Here is a 21,809-nt window from a genome sequence, read left to right on the forward strand (position 1 = left end):
TTTCTTAGCTGTATTGGGAGGGGGGACATGTGGCTCTTCAAATTGTTGGCATCCTTACACATTGTGGTCATCTTGCATTGGATACAGTGATGGGAGAGCCAGATGTCAAAAAAGCTGGGAGAATTCCTACTTCTATAATGCAAAATCCTTCCAGAAGGCAGTCTGTTGATGGCCATATCTGTAATCACATGGATAACTGCAGTGCGCTCTACTTGGGGCTACCTTCGAAGGTGACTCAGAAACTACAACTACTGTAATCCAGAATGCGGCAGCTAGACTGGTGACTGGGAGTGGCCACTGGGACTATAGTAACACCGGTCCTGAAAGTTCTTCACTGGCTCCCAGTATGTTTCCAAGCACAATTCAAAGTGTTGCTGCTGCCCTTTAAAGCCCTAAACAGCCTCGGCCCAATATACCTGAAGGAGCGTCTCCACCTCCATCATTCAGCCCAGTCTCTAAGATCCTCTGAGGGGCTTCTGGCGGTTCCCTCACTGCGAGAAGTAAAGTTACAGGGAACCAAGCAGAGAGGGCCTTCTTGGTGGTGGCGTCCGCCATGTGGAATGCCCTCCCATCAGATGTCAAGGAGATAAAGAACTACACAACTTTTAGAAGACATCTGAAAGCAGCCCTGTATTGGGACGTTTTTTATGTCTGACATTTTATTATGTTTTTATATGTATTGGAAGCCACCCAGAGTGGCTGGGGAAACCCAGCCAGATGGACAGGGTAACAACAACAACAACAACAACAACAACAACAACAACAACAACAACAACATTTTACTTATTACATTTATATACTACCTTCATCTTCCAAGGAGTTCAAGGTGGTGTACATGGTTCTCCTCCTCCCCATTTCATCCTCACAACAACCCTGTGAATTTCGTGGCTGAGTGGGGATCCGAACCCTGGTCTCCCAAAGTCATAGTCCAACACTCTTAACCATTACGCTGCACTGGCTTTCATAATTCAGCACCTTGTCTTCATATGTGTGTGTAGGGAAAGTTGGGACTCCTCACTTGGGCAAGTGGGTATTGTGTGAACTCTTCAACTACTCCACTAATGTATCTGAAGGCATTAAATCACATTGTTTTCAATTGTTTATATAGAAATCTCCAGCATAAATGTTGAATTTGACTCTTAATGTGGTGGCAGCATCTGTTTCATGTTTTGAGCTCGGTTTAAGATAATCACTTGTGTGTATTGAACATTTTTTTAACTCAATAAGTTTACTTTTTTAAAAAGTGCTCTTTAGTTGTTTACTACTGTTGGCTTTGAAAGCAATTTCTTGGACCTCTCTGCTTAGTTGATGGCAGAATTCCCAAAGGGTTAGTGCTCTTGGAAAGTAACAAACAGAACTGTAGTTTCTGTTCTTCCACATCCTATGGAAGTATCAGTTTCGTATTTAGTGAGGATTCCTATATGTGTATTTTGAATATCTGAAATTTCAAATATTTAAAAGGCTTCAGTTCCAACATCCTCTGTACATTAATTTTGTTCAATAGTCTAACATAATAATTCCCAAACGGAAGCTTAGGTTTTGGGTGTGGATTGTAGTCTGGTGAAGTAGTTTGCTGTTAGTACTTACAGGGAGAAATGAGAAACATGGATGAACATCAGCTCAGGGCTACAAGGAACTCCTTAGCTGCTCAGCTGCCATGTCCTTTTTGTCTCTGGAATTAGGCTTATCATAGTATTAAGCAGTGCTTTTTTCTGGGGGGGGGGGGGGGACGCAGGGCCGGTCAGGGATAGTTCAGTTGGTAGAGCATGAGACACTCAAATCTCAGGGTTGTGGGTTCGAGCCCCACATTGGTCAAAAGATTCCTGCATTGCAGGGCGTTGGATTTAGAAGACCCCCATTCCAACTCTACAATTGTATTATTCTATGAAGGCAAATCATACATCTAAACATTATAAAGGCTCACGCAATTGCCCTTGCCTACCATAAACATGCTTGTGGTTCCCAAACAAATGCAAATACGCTTCCACTTGCCCCCTCACAGCCTCCTCCTAAACAAGATCTCTGGAGAATTATAACAGTACCTAGCGCAAAACCAGAATGCTTTACAGCAACAATCCTGCTTTTCATGTGGATTCAGAATCCCCCCCCCCCCCCCCGGAATTAGATAAGGCTTTCTCCAGGTAAACGTCTGTAGTATTGTAGTTTGTGTGTGTGTAGAATAGGAATACTGCACTCGACTGTTTCATCTGTAGCAGAAACCCTTGAATCCATCTTCCCAACGTTGGGAAACATCCATTTAGAGTGACGCTTTTGAATCGAAGCATCTTGATTATAAAATGATTTTTTTGTGGATCATTTGACAGCTGCTCTTACAGCTAAGACTGTAGATAGCACCCTCCCCTTTTTACTAGCGTTTTTACCATCACAAAGAAAGGGAAAGTGCCTGTTTGTTCAGTTTATGACTGACAGTTTTATAGAAGTCCAGAGAGATATCTTTCCGCTCCTGGTGGTACTAAACACGTTACCAAAACGAGGGTTGCCAATTCTATGTGTGTGTATAGATATAGATGCTGTTTTATTTTTTCAATAGTAATAGACTGCTTAATCATAAACATTTGTAAAACAAATACAAAAACCAACAATGTAAAAAATAAGTTATTTCAAATGCAATTTAAAACTGCCGGAAATGACAGGGTGACTTGAAGTAAAATGTGACTAGATCACCAGCCCAGGAACGCTTGGGGAAATAAAAGTTTTTAGCATGACGACACATGTCTGATGTCAGCTGAGAGGAAATTCCACAAGTGGGTGCCACAACACTAAAGGCCCTGCTCTGTGCCATTGCAGGTTATGTACTTTCACATAAATATTTCATAGAATCATAGAATTGTAGAGTTGGATGGGACTCCTATAGTCATCTAGTCCAACTCCCTGAACTGGGGTGAGGGAAGGAAAAGAGCTCGGATATGGAAATTCTGACAAACTAGTTGTGGTGTCTTCAATTACTCAAGTTGAATAAAATGCCCTAGCTCTTGAGTCTTTATTTACAAATAGACCAAAGTTATAGCAGTGTAAAAATGAGCTACCAGTTCACCTCATCCCCTGTGTGTAATTAATAATAGATAACTGCAGTGCGCTCTACGATCGCCATTTTAGGTGAACCCAAGCTTAATGTCATTACTGCAGAGCTAAAAGTGCATATGGAAATTAAATTTCAGGTATCATATTCAGATTCTCTCTCTCTCTCTCTCTCTCTCTCTCTCTCACACACACACACACACACAGCGCTCCTGTTCAGATATTCTTGAAGACAAGCGGATGAGAATTTGCTAAGAGTAATGTAGTGCCAGCTACCGCTATTTGTATGAACCAAATAATTTAATAGAGAAATGATACTTGAATGATAGTTCCCTTGCAAATATCCCCTATCACAGTCACATTTAAGGAATGGCAGATTACTTTCTTTTAAGGATTAGATGCCGTGAAAACAAATCTCTAAACGGAAGACCTCATTGGAAGAGTAATACAGAGTTGTTTTCATCATTTTAAGGATATTGGAAAAAACACTTAAATCTTTTCTATCAAAGACACCGGCTGTTTGTTAGTTCAGCTCAAGATTAAGCAGATGTCTTGTTTGCTACAAGCTAGTGGAATTGTGTTTCGGTAATTCCTTCTGAGCCAGTTGTTGAAATGCATTTGCAGTTCAACTTGTCCTATTAAAGGGCACCTCTGTTCTTTGCTACAGGTTCTTAAAAACTGACGTTCCTATTATTATTATTATTATTATTATTATTATTATTATTATTATTATTAATATTATCTCTGAGTCTTTCTTGAGCTGCCTCCACCCACAAATAAGTGAAAGGGGAAAGGCACTACCGAAAAAACAATATTATTTATTTATTTATATTGGCTACCCTATAACAAAAAGTTCTCAGGTCAGCTTACAATTTAAAATAGTTATTGGATTTTCATTAACTATAAGAGTAACAACAAAAGTAGTATATGACACAACATAAAAGCAGAAAAGTTGGAAGATAATTGGGATGGTTGCACAGGTAGTCATAAGCAACAGTAAAATTTATACTGTACCACATTTGTATAGGAACTGATACATTTTCCTGACATTCCCCTGAGATTGTACTATTTCATAGCTTTCTGAAAATACCTGGGACATAAATCATCCAGAGAAAAGGATATTGAGGGACAAACTAGATGTAATATGGGAGATTTGTGAATGGATCCCAGGTGTTTCATTTTTAAACATATTAATAATATTTTTACCTGTTCTTCCCATGCTATTTATTCTACCTATCTATATTATCCTGCTATTTGCATGTGGAATGTTTTTGTTTTTGTTTTTGCAGGTATTATTTAGGCACTTGTCATATTCATCCCCTATTCCACTGGTTCCCAATTAGCCAGACCCCCTGTTTTTTCAAATCCAAGCCATGCACTCCCTACTTTTGAAAATGTTGATATCTCTGTAGTAGGTTTTGTTATGTGAATGGTGCCACTATACCAGGCATCCCCAAACTCGGCCCTCCAGCTGTTTTGGGATTACAACTCCCACCATCCATAGCTAACAGGACCCAGTGGTCAAGGATGATGGGAATTGTAGTCCCCAAACAGCTGGAGGGCCGAGTTTGGAGGTGCCTCTACTATACCCTTCAACATGTCCCAGCTCAAAACCAGGATGAGTGTCTTCTGGGAGAGTCACCTGACCCATGCAAGAGTACGGTGCCCAAAACCACACACTTTTGGGTGCTGCAATATTGTTTGTTTGGGGGAGCTGTGCTCTTGTATGATGTTTGCAGAGTGTCCTGGACTGTTGGCAGAGTATGTGCCACAGGCCCCCTGGGTGGGTTCTGCAGACCCCCTGGGGTCCACAGACCTCCAACTGAGAACCACTGCCCTATTCAAATAGTATGTGTTACCGTACCTGCATGCTTTAGTTCAAGATCTCCAAGTGAACATAAGTTTCTCATGCACCAATTCCCATATCTTCGAAGCAGCCCTGCTCTAATTTTTAATTTAAAAGAAAATAACTGGAGAACCAGATTGCATTTCACATGCCACATCTCATTTGACCCTTTGATTTCAATGAGAAAGTTAAATGTGTGCTGACCCGTCTCCCTTGCAATCAGCGGGAACTAAAGGAGCTCCATGGTGGCAGGATTGTGTCATAGGTTTTAAAACTTTAGTATTCTATCCCCTGATACTCCATTTTGTTGTTTCTCTCTGTTGAAATCTATATTCTTATTGGCCCAAGAATGAATTCAGACCTGAATGAGCCTTGTTCTTCTAGAATCATAGTGTTGGAAGGGACCCTGAGGGTCTTCTAGTCCCCCACTGCAATGCAGGAATCTCGGCTAAAGCATCCATGACAGATGGCCATCCAACCTCTGCTTAAAAACCTCCAAGGATGGAGAGTCCGCAACCTCCCGAGGGAGACCATACCACTGCTGAACAGCTCTTACTGTCAGAAAGTTCTTCCTGATGTTTAGTCGGAATCTCCTTTCTTGTAACTTGTTGTTACTCTTGCAAAGCCAGTCACTGTACTCCTTCATACAGTATTTTCTTTTATTGCATAGAAACAAAGTCAGAGAAGGAATCAAGCTGTTCACCAGCGGCTCAGGAACTGATGACAAGACTGGGATTTTTACTGGGAGAAGGGATTCCAACGTCTGCCCATATCTCTGTGGAAGAAAAGCGTGAAGCTATGGTATGCTAGTGGAAACCGTTGTAAACAGCAATCTGTTAAAACTAGAGATGCCAACAAATATTGTGCTTTCAATATATTTAATAGCAAACATGCTAATAGACAATAAAAATCACTAACATAAATGTGTACACAGTGCACATTTGTAGGAAGCACTGAAAGAAAAACAGCTGTGACTTAATCTTCACTGTTCCAAGGAAATTCTTTACATTGGATGGGGTTGTGAGAAAATCATTGAATGGTTATTTTTCACCTGCTGCTTCAAGCAGTTGCGACCTGGAAGGATTATTTAAAAACAACTTTTGGATATTTCTTTTCTCCTAAGGTAGGGGAACCTTGTCCTTCCAGATGTTGTTGAACTACAACTCCCAGCAGGGCCAGTAATCAAAGCTGATGGATGCTGTAGTCCAATAACATATGGAGTGCCACGTTTCCCACTCCTGTCTTAGGCAATAAAGATCACCACAGTGAACTAAAGATGTGGCTTTTGGCTTGATCGATATACGGGGAAGAGCTGAAAATCTCCCTCTTGTGAAAATTCACAGCAGATCATTTTTCTACTTTTGGCCTTGGGAATCAGATTTGAGTTTTGTTACAACATTTTCTCTCGTTCTGTTGTCTAATGTAGTAGCCATGGCTCACTCGCTTGTACCCATCAGTTTTTGCGCATGTGCATTTTTAACTGAATGCCTTTTGTCCCATAGGCACTTCTGGCTTGCACTTTCCTTACTGCTTGGTTTATGAGGCATAGGAATTTGGGAAATAATCTGTACTGTATGTCTCTCGTGAGATGCTGGGAGGAGACAGTACATTCTGTTGTAGTACAGGAGGGCACCTATTCTAGGAGAATTCTAGCCACCTGTGACAAAAGATTTTAAACCAAATTTTGTCCGTGCCTTTCCTTTTCGAATTTGCAGAGAAGCATATTTGATCATTATCCCAAACAAGTCCTGGGTTTTGTGTTGCAGCCTCTCAACAAACAGTGTTTCAGGCATGAGACAGTGAACTTTACAGGTCCAAGTTAAAATACAAAGGGCCCATAATCTGCTGTTGTCCTATTTATAGCTGTCAAGTTTTCCCTTTTCTCGCGAGGAAGCCTATTCAGCATAAGGGATTTTTCCTTTAAAACAGGGACAGCTATGATCCTATTGCTGCTGCTTCTTTCTTGAAAAGGGCCTCAATGAATCCTCTTTCGATGCAGCCTTGGAAAGTTGTGTTAACTTTAGGCTTGTTTGATTTCCTCCTTAGTATTAATTCTGCCATGGACCGATAACACTCTGTTCTGTGTATTCATCCTTCCTTTCCTTCATTTTGTAGTGCACCATAGCTAGCCAAGGAGTCAGTCCCTGCTCTACCCTGACGAGCAGCACCACATCGCCAAGCACTGACAGCCCCTGCTCAACTCTGAATAGCTGTGCTGGCAAAACAGCGGCCAACAAAAGTAGTCCCTGTGGGACCATTAGCAGCCCAAGCTCCACGTTGGAAAGCAAGGATAGTGGAATTATAGGTAAGCAGTTTAACTCCTAGCAATGTGCTGACTTACTGCTGTCTCTGTTGCATCTTGCTTCTCTGCATCAGGCTTACAGGGAGTTTGCTCAGAACTCTCTTGTGTTAATTTCGGTTAGTACTTGGCTTCAATTCCAAAGTCTCCATGCTCCAGAAATTTTTTTAAGTGCTCTTTCACTTGAAATAATTTTGTCATTCTCAGTAGTTCTTTTGTGTCTTTCCTGTGGGCATTTAGTCATGGGCTGGGAGAGGGCTGGAACCCTGAGTTTCTTCACAACAATGTATGTTTGCTGGGGAAGTTCTGCTGGGGAAGAAAATAACAGTGCTAATGGAATGCAGTGATTAAGAGCTGGAGCAATTGATCAGAAAGCCCCCGGTCCACATTTCACTACAGTCATGAATTCGTTGGGTTGCTTCAGGCAGTACATTTATCTCTCATCCTTGAGTACAATACTGATCGACCATACGGGATTTACTGAAATAATGAATGTGAAGCATATAGAGAACTTTGCTAAGGACCAGGAAGTGTTTTTATTATGCTACCATTTGGGGGGGGGAGTGTTCCACCCCTTGTAAACAAAGATCCCCGCTTGGAAAGTTTTCAAGTTTTTGTATCATTGCAAACAGGTTCATGACACAGTGTTCTAGTGTGGGGAGAGAAGGCAAACTTGGTGTGGGGGTTGTGAGTGAGATAAAGAGCCACCGAGGCCATTTGAGCTTCAGTCAACAGTAATGGATCCATGCTGTACTCCAGTTGGCAACACAGATATAGAGAAAATCTCAAATCAAATGCTGAGAGGTGCAAGGGTGGGGGGGGAGGCCTTTACCTGTTACTGGAAGGACCACAGAGATGGTTCCAAACAACTTTCTCTGTGTAGGCTGAGGTGCTGTTACTAAAAAGGCCTCTTCTTAATAGCCACCCAACTCACTTCACTTGGTGGGGCATTTGGAATAGGGCCTCTGAAAAAGCTATTGAGGATCAGGTGAGGTATATGCAGGAAAGGGCAATATTTCAAATAACCTGGTTCCAAGCCATTAAGAGCTTTGAAGTTTAATATCCACATTTTAAATTGGGCCTGGAAATGGATCCACTGCAGTTAGGGTGAAGGGGGTATGCTAGTGATGGCAAACATCGGAAGTATTCGTGAAATGCTTTCGGTTCTGGACCAAGAAAGGCTGATAAGTTTCAACATAATTGCAGTTTAATGATGGTGTTATGTGGAGGTTTGAATGATTAATTCATAACTGGGAATGAAAACTAGCCCAGGAGAAATCAAGCCCCAAAGAGCTGGGTAAAATGAAGACTTGAGGACGCATGGAGGAAAACCTCTGGGAAACCCATTAGCTAGGATGATAACGGATCTGGAAATTGTGCGCCTTCTGTTCTCAAGGCTGTTGTGAAAATGTATAGAATTTTCTGTTGTGCAACATGCTCGTCTTAAAATAAAACACTCCCTCCCACGCGTTCCCCTGCAAATCCTGAAAGACAGCATTTAATTTGAAAGCTAGCTTGCACACATGCATTGCAAATTTGACTTCATCTGAAGGGGGGTGGGTGGGAATGGAATGGATATTAAAATGAACTTGTATCTTACTAAGTATCCTTAGCCCCCCAAGTTATTTATAGATCTAATCATGCTACATTCATTTGGAAGGATTTAAGTGTGGAGGGTGTCCTGTATTTCCTAAAGAATCCCTTAACGTGTGTGTGTGTGTGTGTGTGTGTGTGTGTGTGTGTACACATACTCAATGTGTGCATGCAAATATATGAAGATTATTAAATGCTCATTGAGTACACAGTTTGGCAAGTATTATCTTTTGTGTAACTGTTTTTGGCAGACTTTGGCAAACCGTGAAACTAGCTTGTTCTTCCATGCTACTTAAGTAGGCTTCCATTGTAATTTCCATCCCTGCTACGTTATTCTGGGCCAGTAGGTTTTTTGAGTGGAGAGCTGCCCTTCCCCTCCCTCTCCTTCCCCCGCACTTTCTGCTGGGTCAGGCTTTTATTCTTTTCTTTCTTTCTTTAAAAAAGTTTCATTGCCTTAGTTGAAATTGTCTCTGCCTCCGTTGACATAATGGGGGTGAGGGCAGATTTTCATCATTTGCGGTGAGCTAAGTAAGAGAGAAGTCTGGGCTAGTGGCCAAAATGAGGAAGGGGGAGGCAGACTGGTGACATGCTGTCTTTTCGCTATTAGAAACTGGAGTGGAAATCTTTCCTGGCCCTCCCACTCCCCTCGATGAGTAAATCAGGAGGGACTCTTAGTTCATAATGCATCAAAAGTCCCAAGTTTGCCCCCTGCCTTTAATCAACGTTAATCATTTGGCCATACAGAAGCACACTACAAGGCTTTCATCAAAATCCTTACAATGTTTTACGTTATTGTAAGTTGTCAGTGTTCTTAAAGCAAGGAGGTCATGCTCTGAGAGACATACCTAGTTGCAACTAAGAACATGAACAGTAGCTGTCCTACGATGCCCAATGAATGTTTTTGTCTTCCCGCTAAAACCAGCCCAGGAAACGCTAATTTAGTGTGCCTTGTAGGAGCTCATCACCTGATTGAGCGAAGTTTTAGTCGTAAGAACACTACAAACCAGTTTATTATATTAGCATTCTTCCCATTAGAATTTATAGCTTTCCTCTTTTTTTAATTTTTAAGCGACAGTAACAAGTTCATCTGAAAACGACGACCGTAGTGGATCCAGTTTGGAGTGGAGCAAAGACGGCAGCCTCAGAACTGGTGCACATCAAGGGATTATTCATGAACGGAGAACAGATAATTGCTCGCCAGTTGCAGAAGAGGAGACGGTGGGGTCTTCAGAAAGTCTGCCAAAAGTGGAAGCATCTTCTGGAGATGGCCCTGTGACTTACACTCAAAGCTCTGGCTCATTAGTAATGCCTCGGCCCAATTCCGTTGCAGGTAAGGAGCAACCGAAGGGAGCAAGTGTTGTGTGTGCTCCAGCCCTTTTTTGAAATACATACATTTCCTTTAGTTCTTGTGTGGACCAGTTCCCATCAAATTATGTCTGATCTCCACGTAATGGAAATGCAAGCTAGAGAGCCAGCACTGGTTAAGGGGAGTGCATGAAATTTAACAGAAGTAATTTTTAGAAGCAGTTGAAGCACAAAGGTCTACGAAGCGATGTTGCTGTGCTGAGACAGTGTAGTGTTTTTTGTGCTCATTGCTTTTTTATGTAAAGAGCTATATAAGTCCATCAACTTGAAGGATTATAGCAGGAAGCACTCAGCCTCTATATTAAGCTTTTAAATGCATATATAATGATGCAGACATGGGGCAGTGTCCAACTAAATACTTGAGCCAGTACAATGGATTTTCACTCCTTGTATCCCACGCACATCTGACACCATCCCAAATCTGTTTCAGGGGGTCGGGTGCATGGGGGGATGGGGACGGGGGAGAACATTCCATTGAGCATGGAGAAATCCTTGTGCTGAGAGAACTTTCACCATAGCGCTACATTGAACATAACCCATGGGGATGGGGTAGGGGAGGTTGTGTCGCTACTGCTTGGATGAACACAATCCATTTGGGGCCCCATGATATTTGCACAACCATATTCCATAGACACTCATAGACACTTTCTAGAACTCTTTAGTCACAGACCAAGTTCTGCTGGCTATCCTATTGAGTAGAGAGATTTGTCCCTGTCTGCTAATACCTTGAGGAAAAAGACAACTACTTCTCCTGAGTGACTTCTCATTTCTCAGGTACTTCTCAGATACATTTCAGTGTATCTGAAGAAGTGTGCATGCACACGAAAGCTCATACCAAAATAAAAACTTAGTTGGTCTTTAAGGTGCTGCTGGAAGGAATTTTTTTATTTTGTTTCGACCGAGTGACTTCTGTTTTTCTTCAGTATATTTAGGGAGTTTTCTCTCCATTTCTGTTTTTGGATGGGATGGGAGGAATTCCTTGTGGAGGCTCAGCTGGTTGTTCTTTAAAAGTGTAATATACACTGAACAACCCTCTTTTTCCAGTGCCAATGAGATCTGGGTGGTTATTGAGACGGGTGAAACTTAGTCCTGTGATCATGGCATTCTCCTTCAGTGGCACCTCAGTGATCAAGGGAATTGCTATGTTAATATACTACACTTTGGAACTCCCTTCCTGTTGACACCAGACAGGCGCTTTCTGTACTGTTTTTGGTGCCTGTTAAAAACATTTTTGTTTAGGTCAGCCTATCCAGATATGAAATTTTTTTCTTGTATTTTAATCTGTTATCACTAATTTTAATTGTTGTTTGATTTTTTTTAAAAAAAACAATCATTTTATTCTTTTTGTAAACTGCTTTGAGGTTTGTCTGGTTTTTGTTACAATCAAGCAGTATACCATATAAATCTTCAGATCGTTGATCGAAATGACTGATTTGACTCAAAAGGGCAAATATCCCAATAAAAAGAATAATGTGTGTGTGTGTTTTGGGGGGGGGAATCTTCTCTAGATTTAGAAGGTCACTCGGTTCACTTAAATATTTGCTAATGGCTGAATGATGGAATTTGCCCTTGCCATAAGAACCCAGACTTTGTGTTAAGGTAGTCATACTAGAAAGTAGAGAGCCCCGTGTCCATACAATTGTGGAAGGTCTCTTCATTTCATGAACTTTTGCTTCTGGTTTTATATCAGACACATTTTTAAGAAACAAAATTTAGATGCAGTAGCATGTTGCTTTCTTCTAGAAGAAGATGAACTTCCCTTTTAAATTTCATCAAGGGAGTGAAGCCATACTAACATACTTACATTGTAAACAAAATCCATCTGGGGGGTCAGTTTTAGTGGAAATCTGCCAGGTATGTGGAGTGGTATGGTACATGGGAAAGGCCTCAATGGGAGAAAAAACCCATTTCAGTGCACATGTTCTCAAAACAAGCTAAAGTAATGTAGACAATTCCTTCAGTAGCACCTTAAAGACCAACTAAGTTTATATTTTGGTATGAGCTTTCGTGTGCATGCACACTTCTTTGTGCATGCACACGAAAGCTCATACCAAAATATAAACTTAGTTGGTCTTTAAGGTGCTACTGAAGGAATTTTTTTATTTTGCTTCGACTCAGACCAACACGGCTACCTACCTGTAATGTAGACAGTTCAGCAGCCCTATGGTATTTTCACACACACACACACACACACACACACACACACACACACCACGAGTTTCAGCCCCTATTTCCATGCATTTCGGTGGGTTATGTTGGGGAAATTTTACTGGTTGATTATGATAAATATCAGTAGGTTTCTTCCATGTGTCCGTTGCATAAGCTCACAGGGCTGAAGAGACAAGCCGCTTTTTGGTTTAAAATGCAGAGCATGCCTCTAAAAACACCAGCCAAACCCCTGACTATAGAACGGTTCTCTTCTACACATCAGTTTTGTATTAGGACTACTGTTTCTAACTTCAGCTCCTTTTCTGTTTGGCTTGTTAATGCATTCTGGAGATGACCGATTTATTTTTCAGTACATTTCACAGCCTCTTAAATGCTTTTATGGCTAGTCATGTATATATCTTTGCAAAAAGGGAGGCTGAGAATCCTGCCATTAATGGGTGATTGTTGATGTTCTGGATGCTGTGAAATACTGCACAAAGTGCCTGCTTGTCTCCTTCCAAGATTTGGACAGTGTCTGCTTGCGAGTTTTGGGTTGCCAATAACTCTGAATGAAATCATTGGGGCAGAAGATTCATGCTAGCTACCTTGCTGTGTTTTGACATGGAAATATTGAAGCTTTAATAAATAAATTGACTGCCAAACTGGTCATAAAAATTCATCGTGAGCCTTGTCCTCTCTTATCTACCACCCAACAATAAATCAGCAGTTTAAAATCCTTCTGAAAGTTGCCCTTATATAATTATATATATATATATATATATATATATATATATATATAATTATATATATATACACACACACACACACACACACACACACACACACACACACACACACACACACCACAAAAGAGCGCAATTAATTGGAGGACTGGAACCTTGAGACAGGCAGTTTATGGTGAAAGGAGGATATTTCGAAAAATTGTGTTTCTTTTGAAATAGAAAATCACACACACTTTAGGGTTGTTTCTATGCACTGAGTTATTTTCCACTGTATAATGTTTTCATTCATATAAGAATTTCTAAGGAACACTGGAATATGTCCTGAAAAGTTGATATTTTCAGTGTTTAACAATGGGGGGAAATATTCACATGAAACATACAATCGTTAGCATTTTATGGCCATAGGGTGTAGTGATTAACACATCCAAAGGAGAGGGTAAAGTAAATTAATTTTTCACTAACTTGAAGCTTATGGCAGCTCAATGCTGTGTTTTTTAAAGTTATGTGGCTGCAGTAAGATCTAGTGTGGCATTGCAAAGGAAAAACTCTATTATGTTTGTACCACATTCTGTCTCCAGTGAGCTCAGCAGAGCATTTTAAGTTCACTACAGTTTGCTTTGTAGAGGTACACCTTCTGCTGTGCACCTCTGGATTGTTCCATGTTACTCAGCTATGACTGGCTAATGTTTTGAGACATGATATTGAACCTCCTGCAGCCCATCCATCTGACAAGGTTCGTTGTTGTTACAGCAACAAGCTCCACCAAGCTAGAAGACCTGAGCTATTTGGATGGTCAGAGGAATACACCATTGAGGACCTCAATTCGCTTACCATGGCACAATACTGCTGGAGGGAGAGTTCAGCAAGAAATAAAAGGTATCGATAAAGCACGAGACTCTTCATCTCAGGGTCATGGGCTTGAGCCGCACATTGAGCAAAAGATTCCTGCATTGGTCTAGATAAGCTTTGTGGTTCCCTTCCAACTCTACGATTCTATGAAATGAATAACTAATGTTGTGTTGACCTGCTCTGGAGATGGCATTATTCCCTAGTGGAAGATGCAAGTGTTTTGTTTGGTGCTTGCTTAGTGGAAATTAGAGGCTTGTCTGCCTTTATAGAACATTTTGCGGGTAGCGCTGTGGGTTAAACCACTGAGCCTAGGGCTTGCTCATCAGAAGGTCAGCGGTTCGAATCCCTGTGATGGGGCAAGCTCCCGTTGCTCGGTCTCCTGCCAACCTAGCAGTTCGAAAGCATGTCAAAGTGCAAGTAGATAAATAGGTACCGCTCCAGTGGGAAGGTAAATGGTGTTTCCGTGCGCTGCTCTGGTTTCGCCAGAAGCGGCTTAGTCATGCTGGCCACATGACCCAGAAGCTGTACGCCAGCTCCCTCAACCAGCGAGATGAGCGCCGCAACTCCAGAGTCTTCCGTAACTGGACCTAATGGTCAGGGGTCCCTTTACCTTTACCGCCTTTATAGAACATTTGGAAGAGTTCCTTAATTAGCAAATATACTTGACCAGCAGCAGTTCTCCAGAGATGTGGAGCCCATTGGTTCATTTAGCTCATTGTTTTCAACACAGATTGCCAGTGGCTTCCCAAGGTTGCAGATCAGGGACATACTCAATCCACTACTTGGAGATGTGGATTGAATCTGGCACCTTCTGCATGCAGAACAGATGCCTTACTGGTGAGATACAGACTCTCTCCCAGGGCTCACAGAATCATTATGTCTGATCAGCCTTGATCAAAGTTTCTCCAGAGTACGGTGTGATGGCTTTGGGGACAGTTGGAGCCCCAGGACATTTGGGGTGGGGGGGGTGGGGAGACAACTCTTCCCCTTCACATTACCCAGAAAAATCCTACATATTTGGAAGCAGAGAATAAATACGGTAATTCCACTCAGAGCATTTAACGTTCTGCTCAAGTGGGACATGGTATAAGGTAGGTGCATTGCAATTGCCTTAACTTTCTTGCTTGCCTTTTGGTTTTTTAGAAGCAACAGTTCCCCAGGACTTTACTTTGGAAGCTGGCTGTGTCTTATAGGATGCCTCCACAGGCTTGCCTTTATTATCTCAGATTTTGAGGCTCTAAAAATATGTACTTATGCAGATTTTTCTTTTTAGTAGCCCACACTCTTGCTGTGTATGAATCTTGAATGGAAGCCATTTAAACTTTAGAAGCTGACTTTATGAAATCAGCTGTGCACTTCTGCTCTGATGTACTTAAGATTCAAGGCTTTGTTTGCAGTAAATTGATTCAAGGCTTTGTTTACAATAAATTGTTCAAAAACAGATTAGTTGCATTTTCTAAAGTTTGAGTGCTTTTGCCTTAAATTGATCTTTCGTTGCTTAAAATATTGTCTTCTAACAAGTTCTTTTCCTTCTCTCAGCTCGTTTTGTCCCTTATAAGCCTCAAGACATTCTGCTTAAGCCACTATTGTTTGAAGTGCCAAGCATAACAACGGACTCTGTGTTTGTCGGAAGAGACTGGCTGTTTCAGGCAATAGAGGAAAAGTTGAAGAATAATAAAGACCAGGCAGAAACCAGGGGAGCTGTTGTTGTTGGAAATGTGGGATTTGGGAAGACTGCTATTATTTCAAAGCTTGTGGCACTTAGCTGTCATGGAAGTCGCATGAGGCAGATTGCTTCCACCAGCTCTAATTCTTCTCCCAAAAGTACGTTTAAAAACAATTTTTGTAGATTATTTTTGCTAATTCAGAAAAGTGTAAACACTGCTGTATTTGAATGCATATGTGCTACATGAACTGCCATCTTTGTGGGACAAATAAGTTGCATTAGCTATTCTTAACATTGGTACCACCTCTTCCCCACTCCCAAGTTGCTCTCTTGGTAGACTGTGGAAATGAGCTGCTTGGTAGCAGTTCCTACAAGGGGCCTATTGGAGGTGTAAAGGACAGGGCCTCCTCGGTGGTAGTGCTGCCAATGTTATGGAACAAATACCCTTCAGAAGATCCATCAGGCTCCTTTAGTTTTGGTGCTAAGGCATCTTTCAAGGTGTGTTAGATGTAGGGTTGAGAAGAGCACCATTTAACCCTCTATCTTGGGAAGGCTATTCTCTGCCCCCACCGTTGTTGTTAATTTTGCTGTCTTACATTGTTCTGTTTGCTGATTTGCATTTTATTTTACTCTGTTGTGCATATGGTTCCAATATGTTCACCACTTTGGGACAAAGCAGTCTATAAGTAAACTACTAATAATTGCAGAGAACCTCATGTTTCAACAGATACTCGGTGTGTGATTAAAAATCAGCTGCATTTAAAGTTTTGGGTTTTTTTAAAAAATTTGCTGCTGTTTATTTCTTTATTTGCTGCTGTTTTATTTGCTGCTTTGGTTTTTTTTTAATTTGCTACAGGGGTAGCCAATATGGTGCCCTCCATATGCTGCTGGAGTACAACTCCCACCCCCCCTGACCATTGGTCATGGTGGTGAGCGTGGACCTGGAGGACAATGTTGGCTACCCCTGCTGAATTCTCCATGTTTATATTGACTTCAGTGCTGGCAGTAAGTACAGTCATACTTCTAGTTACGTTCGCTGCGGGTTGCGTACATCACGGGTTATGAACTCGCCGAACCCAGAAGTGCCGGAACAGGTTACTTCCGGGTTCAGCAATTCGCGCATGCGGACGTGCCGAATGACGTCATGTGCAGAAGCGCCGAATCGCATAGCGAGCATGTGCAGATTCGGCGCTTCAGGTTGTGTACTGCTCTGGATGCGAACGGGTTTTGTTTTTCGCTCACATACTCATACTCTGTTGCTTTGTTGCCCCATGGCTCCCCCCCCCCAGTCCTATTTTATGTCAGAGTTCCATTTTATCGCACAGGTGATGTCTGTGTGCCCATTCTCAAAATTAATAGCATTATGGTACTGAAATTGGGAAGGAATGTGTGTTCGTGCCTTCCACCTCTACAATTCTATGGGTCTATGGTGCTTTCACCCCAGCCCAAACCCTTTGGTGATGCTGACCTACTCAAAACAAATATATCTGTCATTCCATGCTAGCGTTTTGTTACCATAGGCCCGTGAAATGAAATATAGCCTTGCGGTACATTTGGAAGGGCGTGTTTGTTACTACAAAGGAATTTTAAATGTTTTTTCTTCTGTTTTTGATTTGGGCATTTGCTGTTACGGCATCTCCAAATTAGCCTAGCAGATCTTCAAAGTGATGAGCATGTGCAGCCTAAATGAATGAAGTCATAACTGGTAACACATGCAGGCAGGCTGTGGGATTTCAAACAGTGCTTTAGCTTTCCCTGGAAGACTAAACATCACCAGCATTGCAGATACATAATTTATACCACAAAATGGATCACTGCTGGTTATAGCTCTGGTGTCTGCTGGTCTCTTTCCTCACAGGCAGCGACCCCTGTCAAGAGATTCCTCTCAGCCAGATACCCGCTTCTGTTGCCTCAGCGGGTACCAATACAAGCAAAACATTCAGCTGCCCCCCAGCTCAGGAACATCCGAACCAAGTGGCAGAATCTGTTAGACGTCTTGCGTCAAAGGTAACACCTTAATATTTAACAGCTCTTAATCATAATCCAAATCACACACATTCTACCTGTATATTGTCCCCCTTACAAGAATTCAGAATATTTAGAAGCACTGTGTAAGTGGCCAGGCTTCTGTGCCACTAATTTATTTTTCTCAGCTTTTAATAAATGGTACAATTCACTTCAGTGATCTACACACTGCCAGTGAGGAGGTACTCATTGCATAATCTGTGGTGATTTCTTTCTGTTTGCCACTTTTTATTCCCCCTTTTTTTATCCCGATTGCATAAGGGCAAAGATGCAGTTTTACTTGAATTTTGAGAGTATTTCCCGCCCTGTCCGACTTTGGCAGATGGCGACCTCTAATTCCAAAGGAAACGACTGCCCCCGCAGCTAGTTTATTTAACGTACCTTCCTGCAGCGCATGTATCAGAGGAGGAGGGAGTGGGATCAAACATTTGATCTAGGCAGCTTACAGTGTTTTCGTCACTGATGTATCTAACGGTTATATAAGCTGGAATTATCAGCAAATTGCACTAGGGACATTCTAATGCATTTATTTTTGCAGGAAGGATTGTGAAAGAAGGAAAGCCTTGCCGAGTGTTGTAAATAGCAGAGGATTTGCTTTGGTATTGAAGTATTACTTGGTACAGTCTTTATGTAAGAACTGTCCTAATATTGTTGTCGTCATCAAAGCAGTTATTATTTTTAGAACATGATAGAATAAAGATGTATTAAGTCAGTGCTAACCACTTTAAGATTATGCATCCTTACTGAATATTAAGCTGCACAGAGCTTGATGGTGCATACTTCTGCATATGCTCAGAGTTTGCCAAAATTAAGCCTGATGTCCCAATCGTCAGTGCACTTAACTTTTACAAGAGGAGGAACATGATAGCTATCTAATGCTTGGCTAGTGCATTATAAAATAAAATACAGATCTGTAACTTGTCAACATTCCAGATCTAGAACTCATTGTTGGATTATACCATATAGCCAGACAGTCTGGGAATCTGCTAAAAAGAAAGAAAGAAAGAAAAAGGAGCAAGGTGGAACAAATTCTGGTTTGGGGTTTTTTTTTTAATTAAAGAAATATATTTTTAGAAGAGTAAGCAGCACTGTTGTAGCATCCTGCATTTAACAAATGGAGTTGAACTTTCCGGTTTCATTGCCATGTTAGCAGGAATCCTTTCCGTTGAGGCCAGTATAGTGTCACACTGGTCTGCCTTGGAACTGCTGGGTCTTCTAAGGTCTTTAGCATTGTGTTTGTCAAAGGACAATCACCAGTTTTGGCCATATGTAGCAGTCTTTGCATATGGCAGAGTGATATGGTTATTGATGAGGGAGGGATATATTTATGTGAATTACAGGATTTTTACAGCTCTGTTTACCTATTTCCAGAATTCGTTGTTTGGTGCTGGGAGATATATTTGGGAAGGTATAATATACCTTGTAAGGATAGTGAGGTTCTCTGTAAACTATGGTTTGCATAACAGAAGCTACAAAGGGAACATACTCTCCTTTCGCTTCTCTCTCTCTTTCTCTAGTAGTGAATTTCTCCAATTCTTCCCTTCTCCATTTTAAAGTTTTCATCACATCTCACCCGTGTCAGCCATGACTGACACAACCGCATCTTAGCATCTCCTGAGTTTTGTGCTCTAGTACAGCCTTCCAGATGTTGTTGGACTCCCAGCTTCCATCAGCCCAGTTCGGCATGGTCATTGGTCCGGAATGATCGGAATTGCAGTCTGTCAACATTTTTTTTTAAAAAAAAATTCGTTTATATATCCTGCTTATATGAGCTCAAGGTGGCTTATATAGTTTCCCTCCTTCCCATCTTATCCTCACAACAACCCTGTGAGGTAGGTTAGGCTGAGAGTGAGTGACTGGTCCAAGGTCACCCAGTGATCTTCATGGAGGAGTAGGAATTCGAACCCTGGTCTCCTGGGTTCTAGTCAACTCTATACACTAATCACTATGCCACACAGGTGTTACCCATACCTGCTCTAAATCTACAAAGATTCAATAGATCCCATTATTTTTATTCTTGTAACTGGAAGCATCTACTACAAATACTAAACATTTCTTTTTTTCTTCTTTTTGAAAAAGGTGGTTGCCTATCACTACTGTCAAGCTGACAACACTTATACATGCCTTGTCCCAGAATTTGTGCATAGTATTGCTGCTCTTCTTTGCCGGTCTCATCAGTTAACAGCATACAGAGAACTTTTGATAAGGGAACCACATCTACAAAGTATGCTTAGCCTTAGGTCCTGCGTTCAAGATCCAGTAGCAGCGTTCAGAAGAGGAGTGCTGGAACCACTTGCAAATCTTAGGAAAGGTAGGCCAAAAATAAAATTTCTCTACAGTGACTTCAATTACAAGACAAGGTTTGTGTTTTAGATGTGCCTAGCAGTAGTTAGCTTGCAGACCAGTGTGTGTTCTGCTGTTTTGCTTTAAATAAGGTATCAAAGCCATCCAAGAAAATAAAATATTGCAAACTAGTGTTAATCCAACTGTATTTTATATGTGTGATGAAAAGCACACTTAGAAAAAGCTAAGACATTCCTTAAATAATGAACTGCTCCATTTTAAAAATAAAAAATAAAAACTATTAGGTTATAATCGTACACATTTACTGATATGCTTACAAGTCATCTGTAGTGTGTTCTATAATATGATATATTAATTATTCATGAAGCAATGTGAATCCATTTGCAAAATGGAACTTTTAATGGAAGCTGTGATGGCAAATGTTTTTTCTCAGTAACAACATAAACAGCTCTACACAAGCTGTGGCATTAGCAGTGTAGCATCTATTTAGAAATAATGAACTGCAGTTGCTATCCATGCATTTCAGAATACTTATTAGGTGAAACTAGACATTTGGTAGCAATCATGGGTCTGGAAACCTGGACTTAAATCTTCCGACTGCAATTTTTTTTTTACACAGTCAGATTGTTCACCACTTTCCTGCTTTTGTTGCTAGTCATCATTATTATCCTTATTTTTCTTAGGATAATACAGGGATCATTATTAATATCATTATTAGCAAGATTGCATTTATTAGTCGTCTTTTCACAAAAAGTTATCCAAAGCAAATTACAAAGTGAAAGATTATGTTTATTCTATTCCTGTAAACCACTTTATAAATTCAAAGTGGGGTTGTGTGTGTATGTAATGTATACTTTATTAGTATTTCTTCGTCTTGTCTTTCAGAACATAAAATTCCAGAAGAGGAATATATCATTTTGATAGATGGCTTAAATGAGGCTGAATTTCATAAACCTGATTATGGGGACACGGTTTCTTCATTCATCACAAATATTATTTCTAAATTTCCTCCCTGGCTAAAACTGATAGTGACTGTAAGAACAAACTTTCAGGTAATGTTTTGAAAATGTATAGCTGAAAATGTTGTTCTGAAATAATGCTGCATTGAGGAGAATGAGTATCAAGGAGTTGTTTATGCTTTAATTTTAATTGGAAAGAATAGTCTGGCGAATGTGCTGTGGCTTAGACAGGTGCAGGGGTACCAACTTGAATAAAACATTTTTGTTGCCGGGGGGGGGGGGGCAACAGACTTATTTACTTGTGTGAATTACTTGTCCTGCCCCTCTCTTTTTTAATGTGCGGGTGGCCTGACACTTGACCAACATTTTAGGAAACGTTTTGCCGTGTCTGAACGAATTCAGTAATGACCAGAAAGTCCTTCTAAGTGAAAGTCTATTACTTCAGAGCACAGGTAGCTGTATGGTTGAATGTTGCAAGTTACAAATATTATCTGCACATAGAAAACCAGATGTCAGGGAGGAAAGCTCTAGGCTAGCTTTTCCCCTCCTGATGTACTAATTTTGTATGTAGAGGGGATTTGTTCTACGCGTGCGCGCGAGCACACACACACACACACACAGGAACCCCGGTTTATAATCTGAAATAAAACTCTCCAGAAGTAGGTTTACTACCTTTATCTAGACCAAATAGTTACTTTGCTCATATATATATATATATATATATATATATATATATATATATATATATGCAAAGTAACTATATATATAGGTAAAGGGGCCCCTGACCATCAGGTCCAGTCGTGTCCGACTCTGGGGTTGCGGCGCTCATCTCGCTCTATAGGCCGAGGGAGCCGGCGTTTGTCCGCAGACAGCTTCCGGGTCATGTGGCCAGCATGACAAAGCTGCTTCTGGCGAATCAGAGCAGTGCATGGAAACGCCGTTTACCTTCCCGCCGGAGCGGTCCCTATTTATC

General features: G+C 41.1%; 1 protein-coding gene across 3 annotated transcripts in view; it reads left to right on the forward strand.

Annotated features, from left to right (window-relative positions):
- Positions 1–21,809, forward strand: part of TANC1 (tetratricopeptide repeat, ankyrin repeat and coiled-coil containing 1) — a 131,056-nt gene that overhangs the window by 86,950 nt on the left and 22,297 nt on the right. For all 3 annotated transcript variants that reach the window (XM_060280045.1, XM_035132073.2, XM_035132091.2), the window contains 8 exons: positions 5,556–5,686; positions 7,001–7,190; positions 9,847–10,107; positions 13,784–13,909; positions 15,422–15,706; positions 17,407–17,555; positions 19,653–19,884; positions 20,763–20,929. In XM_060280045.1, the coding sequence (XP_060136028.1) occupies positions 5,556–5,686; positions 7,001–7,190; positions 9,847–10,107; positions 13,784–13,909; positions 15,422–15,706; positions 17,407–17,555; positions 19,653–19,884; positions 20,763–20,929 (1,541 nt within the window). The remainder of the gene's footprint in view (positions 1–5,555; positions 5,687–7,000; positions 7,191–9,846; positions 10,108–13,783; positions 13,910–15,421; positions 15,707–17,406; positions 17,556–19,652; positions 19,885–20,762; positions 20,930–21,809) is intronic.

Source organism: Zootoca vivipara, chromosome 1, assembly GCF_963506605.1.
Source record: "Zootoca vivipara chromosome 1, rZooViv1.1, whole genome shotgun sequence".
NCBI classification, from domain to species: Eukaryota; Metazoa; Chordata; class Lepidosauria; order Squamata; family Lacertidae; genus Zootoca; species Zootoca vivipara.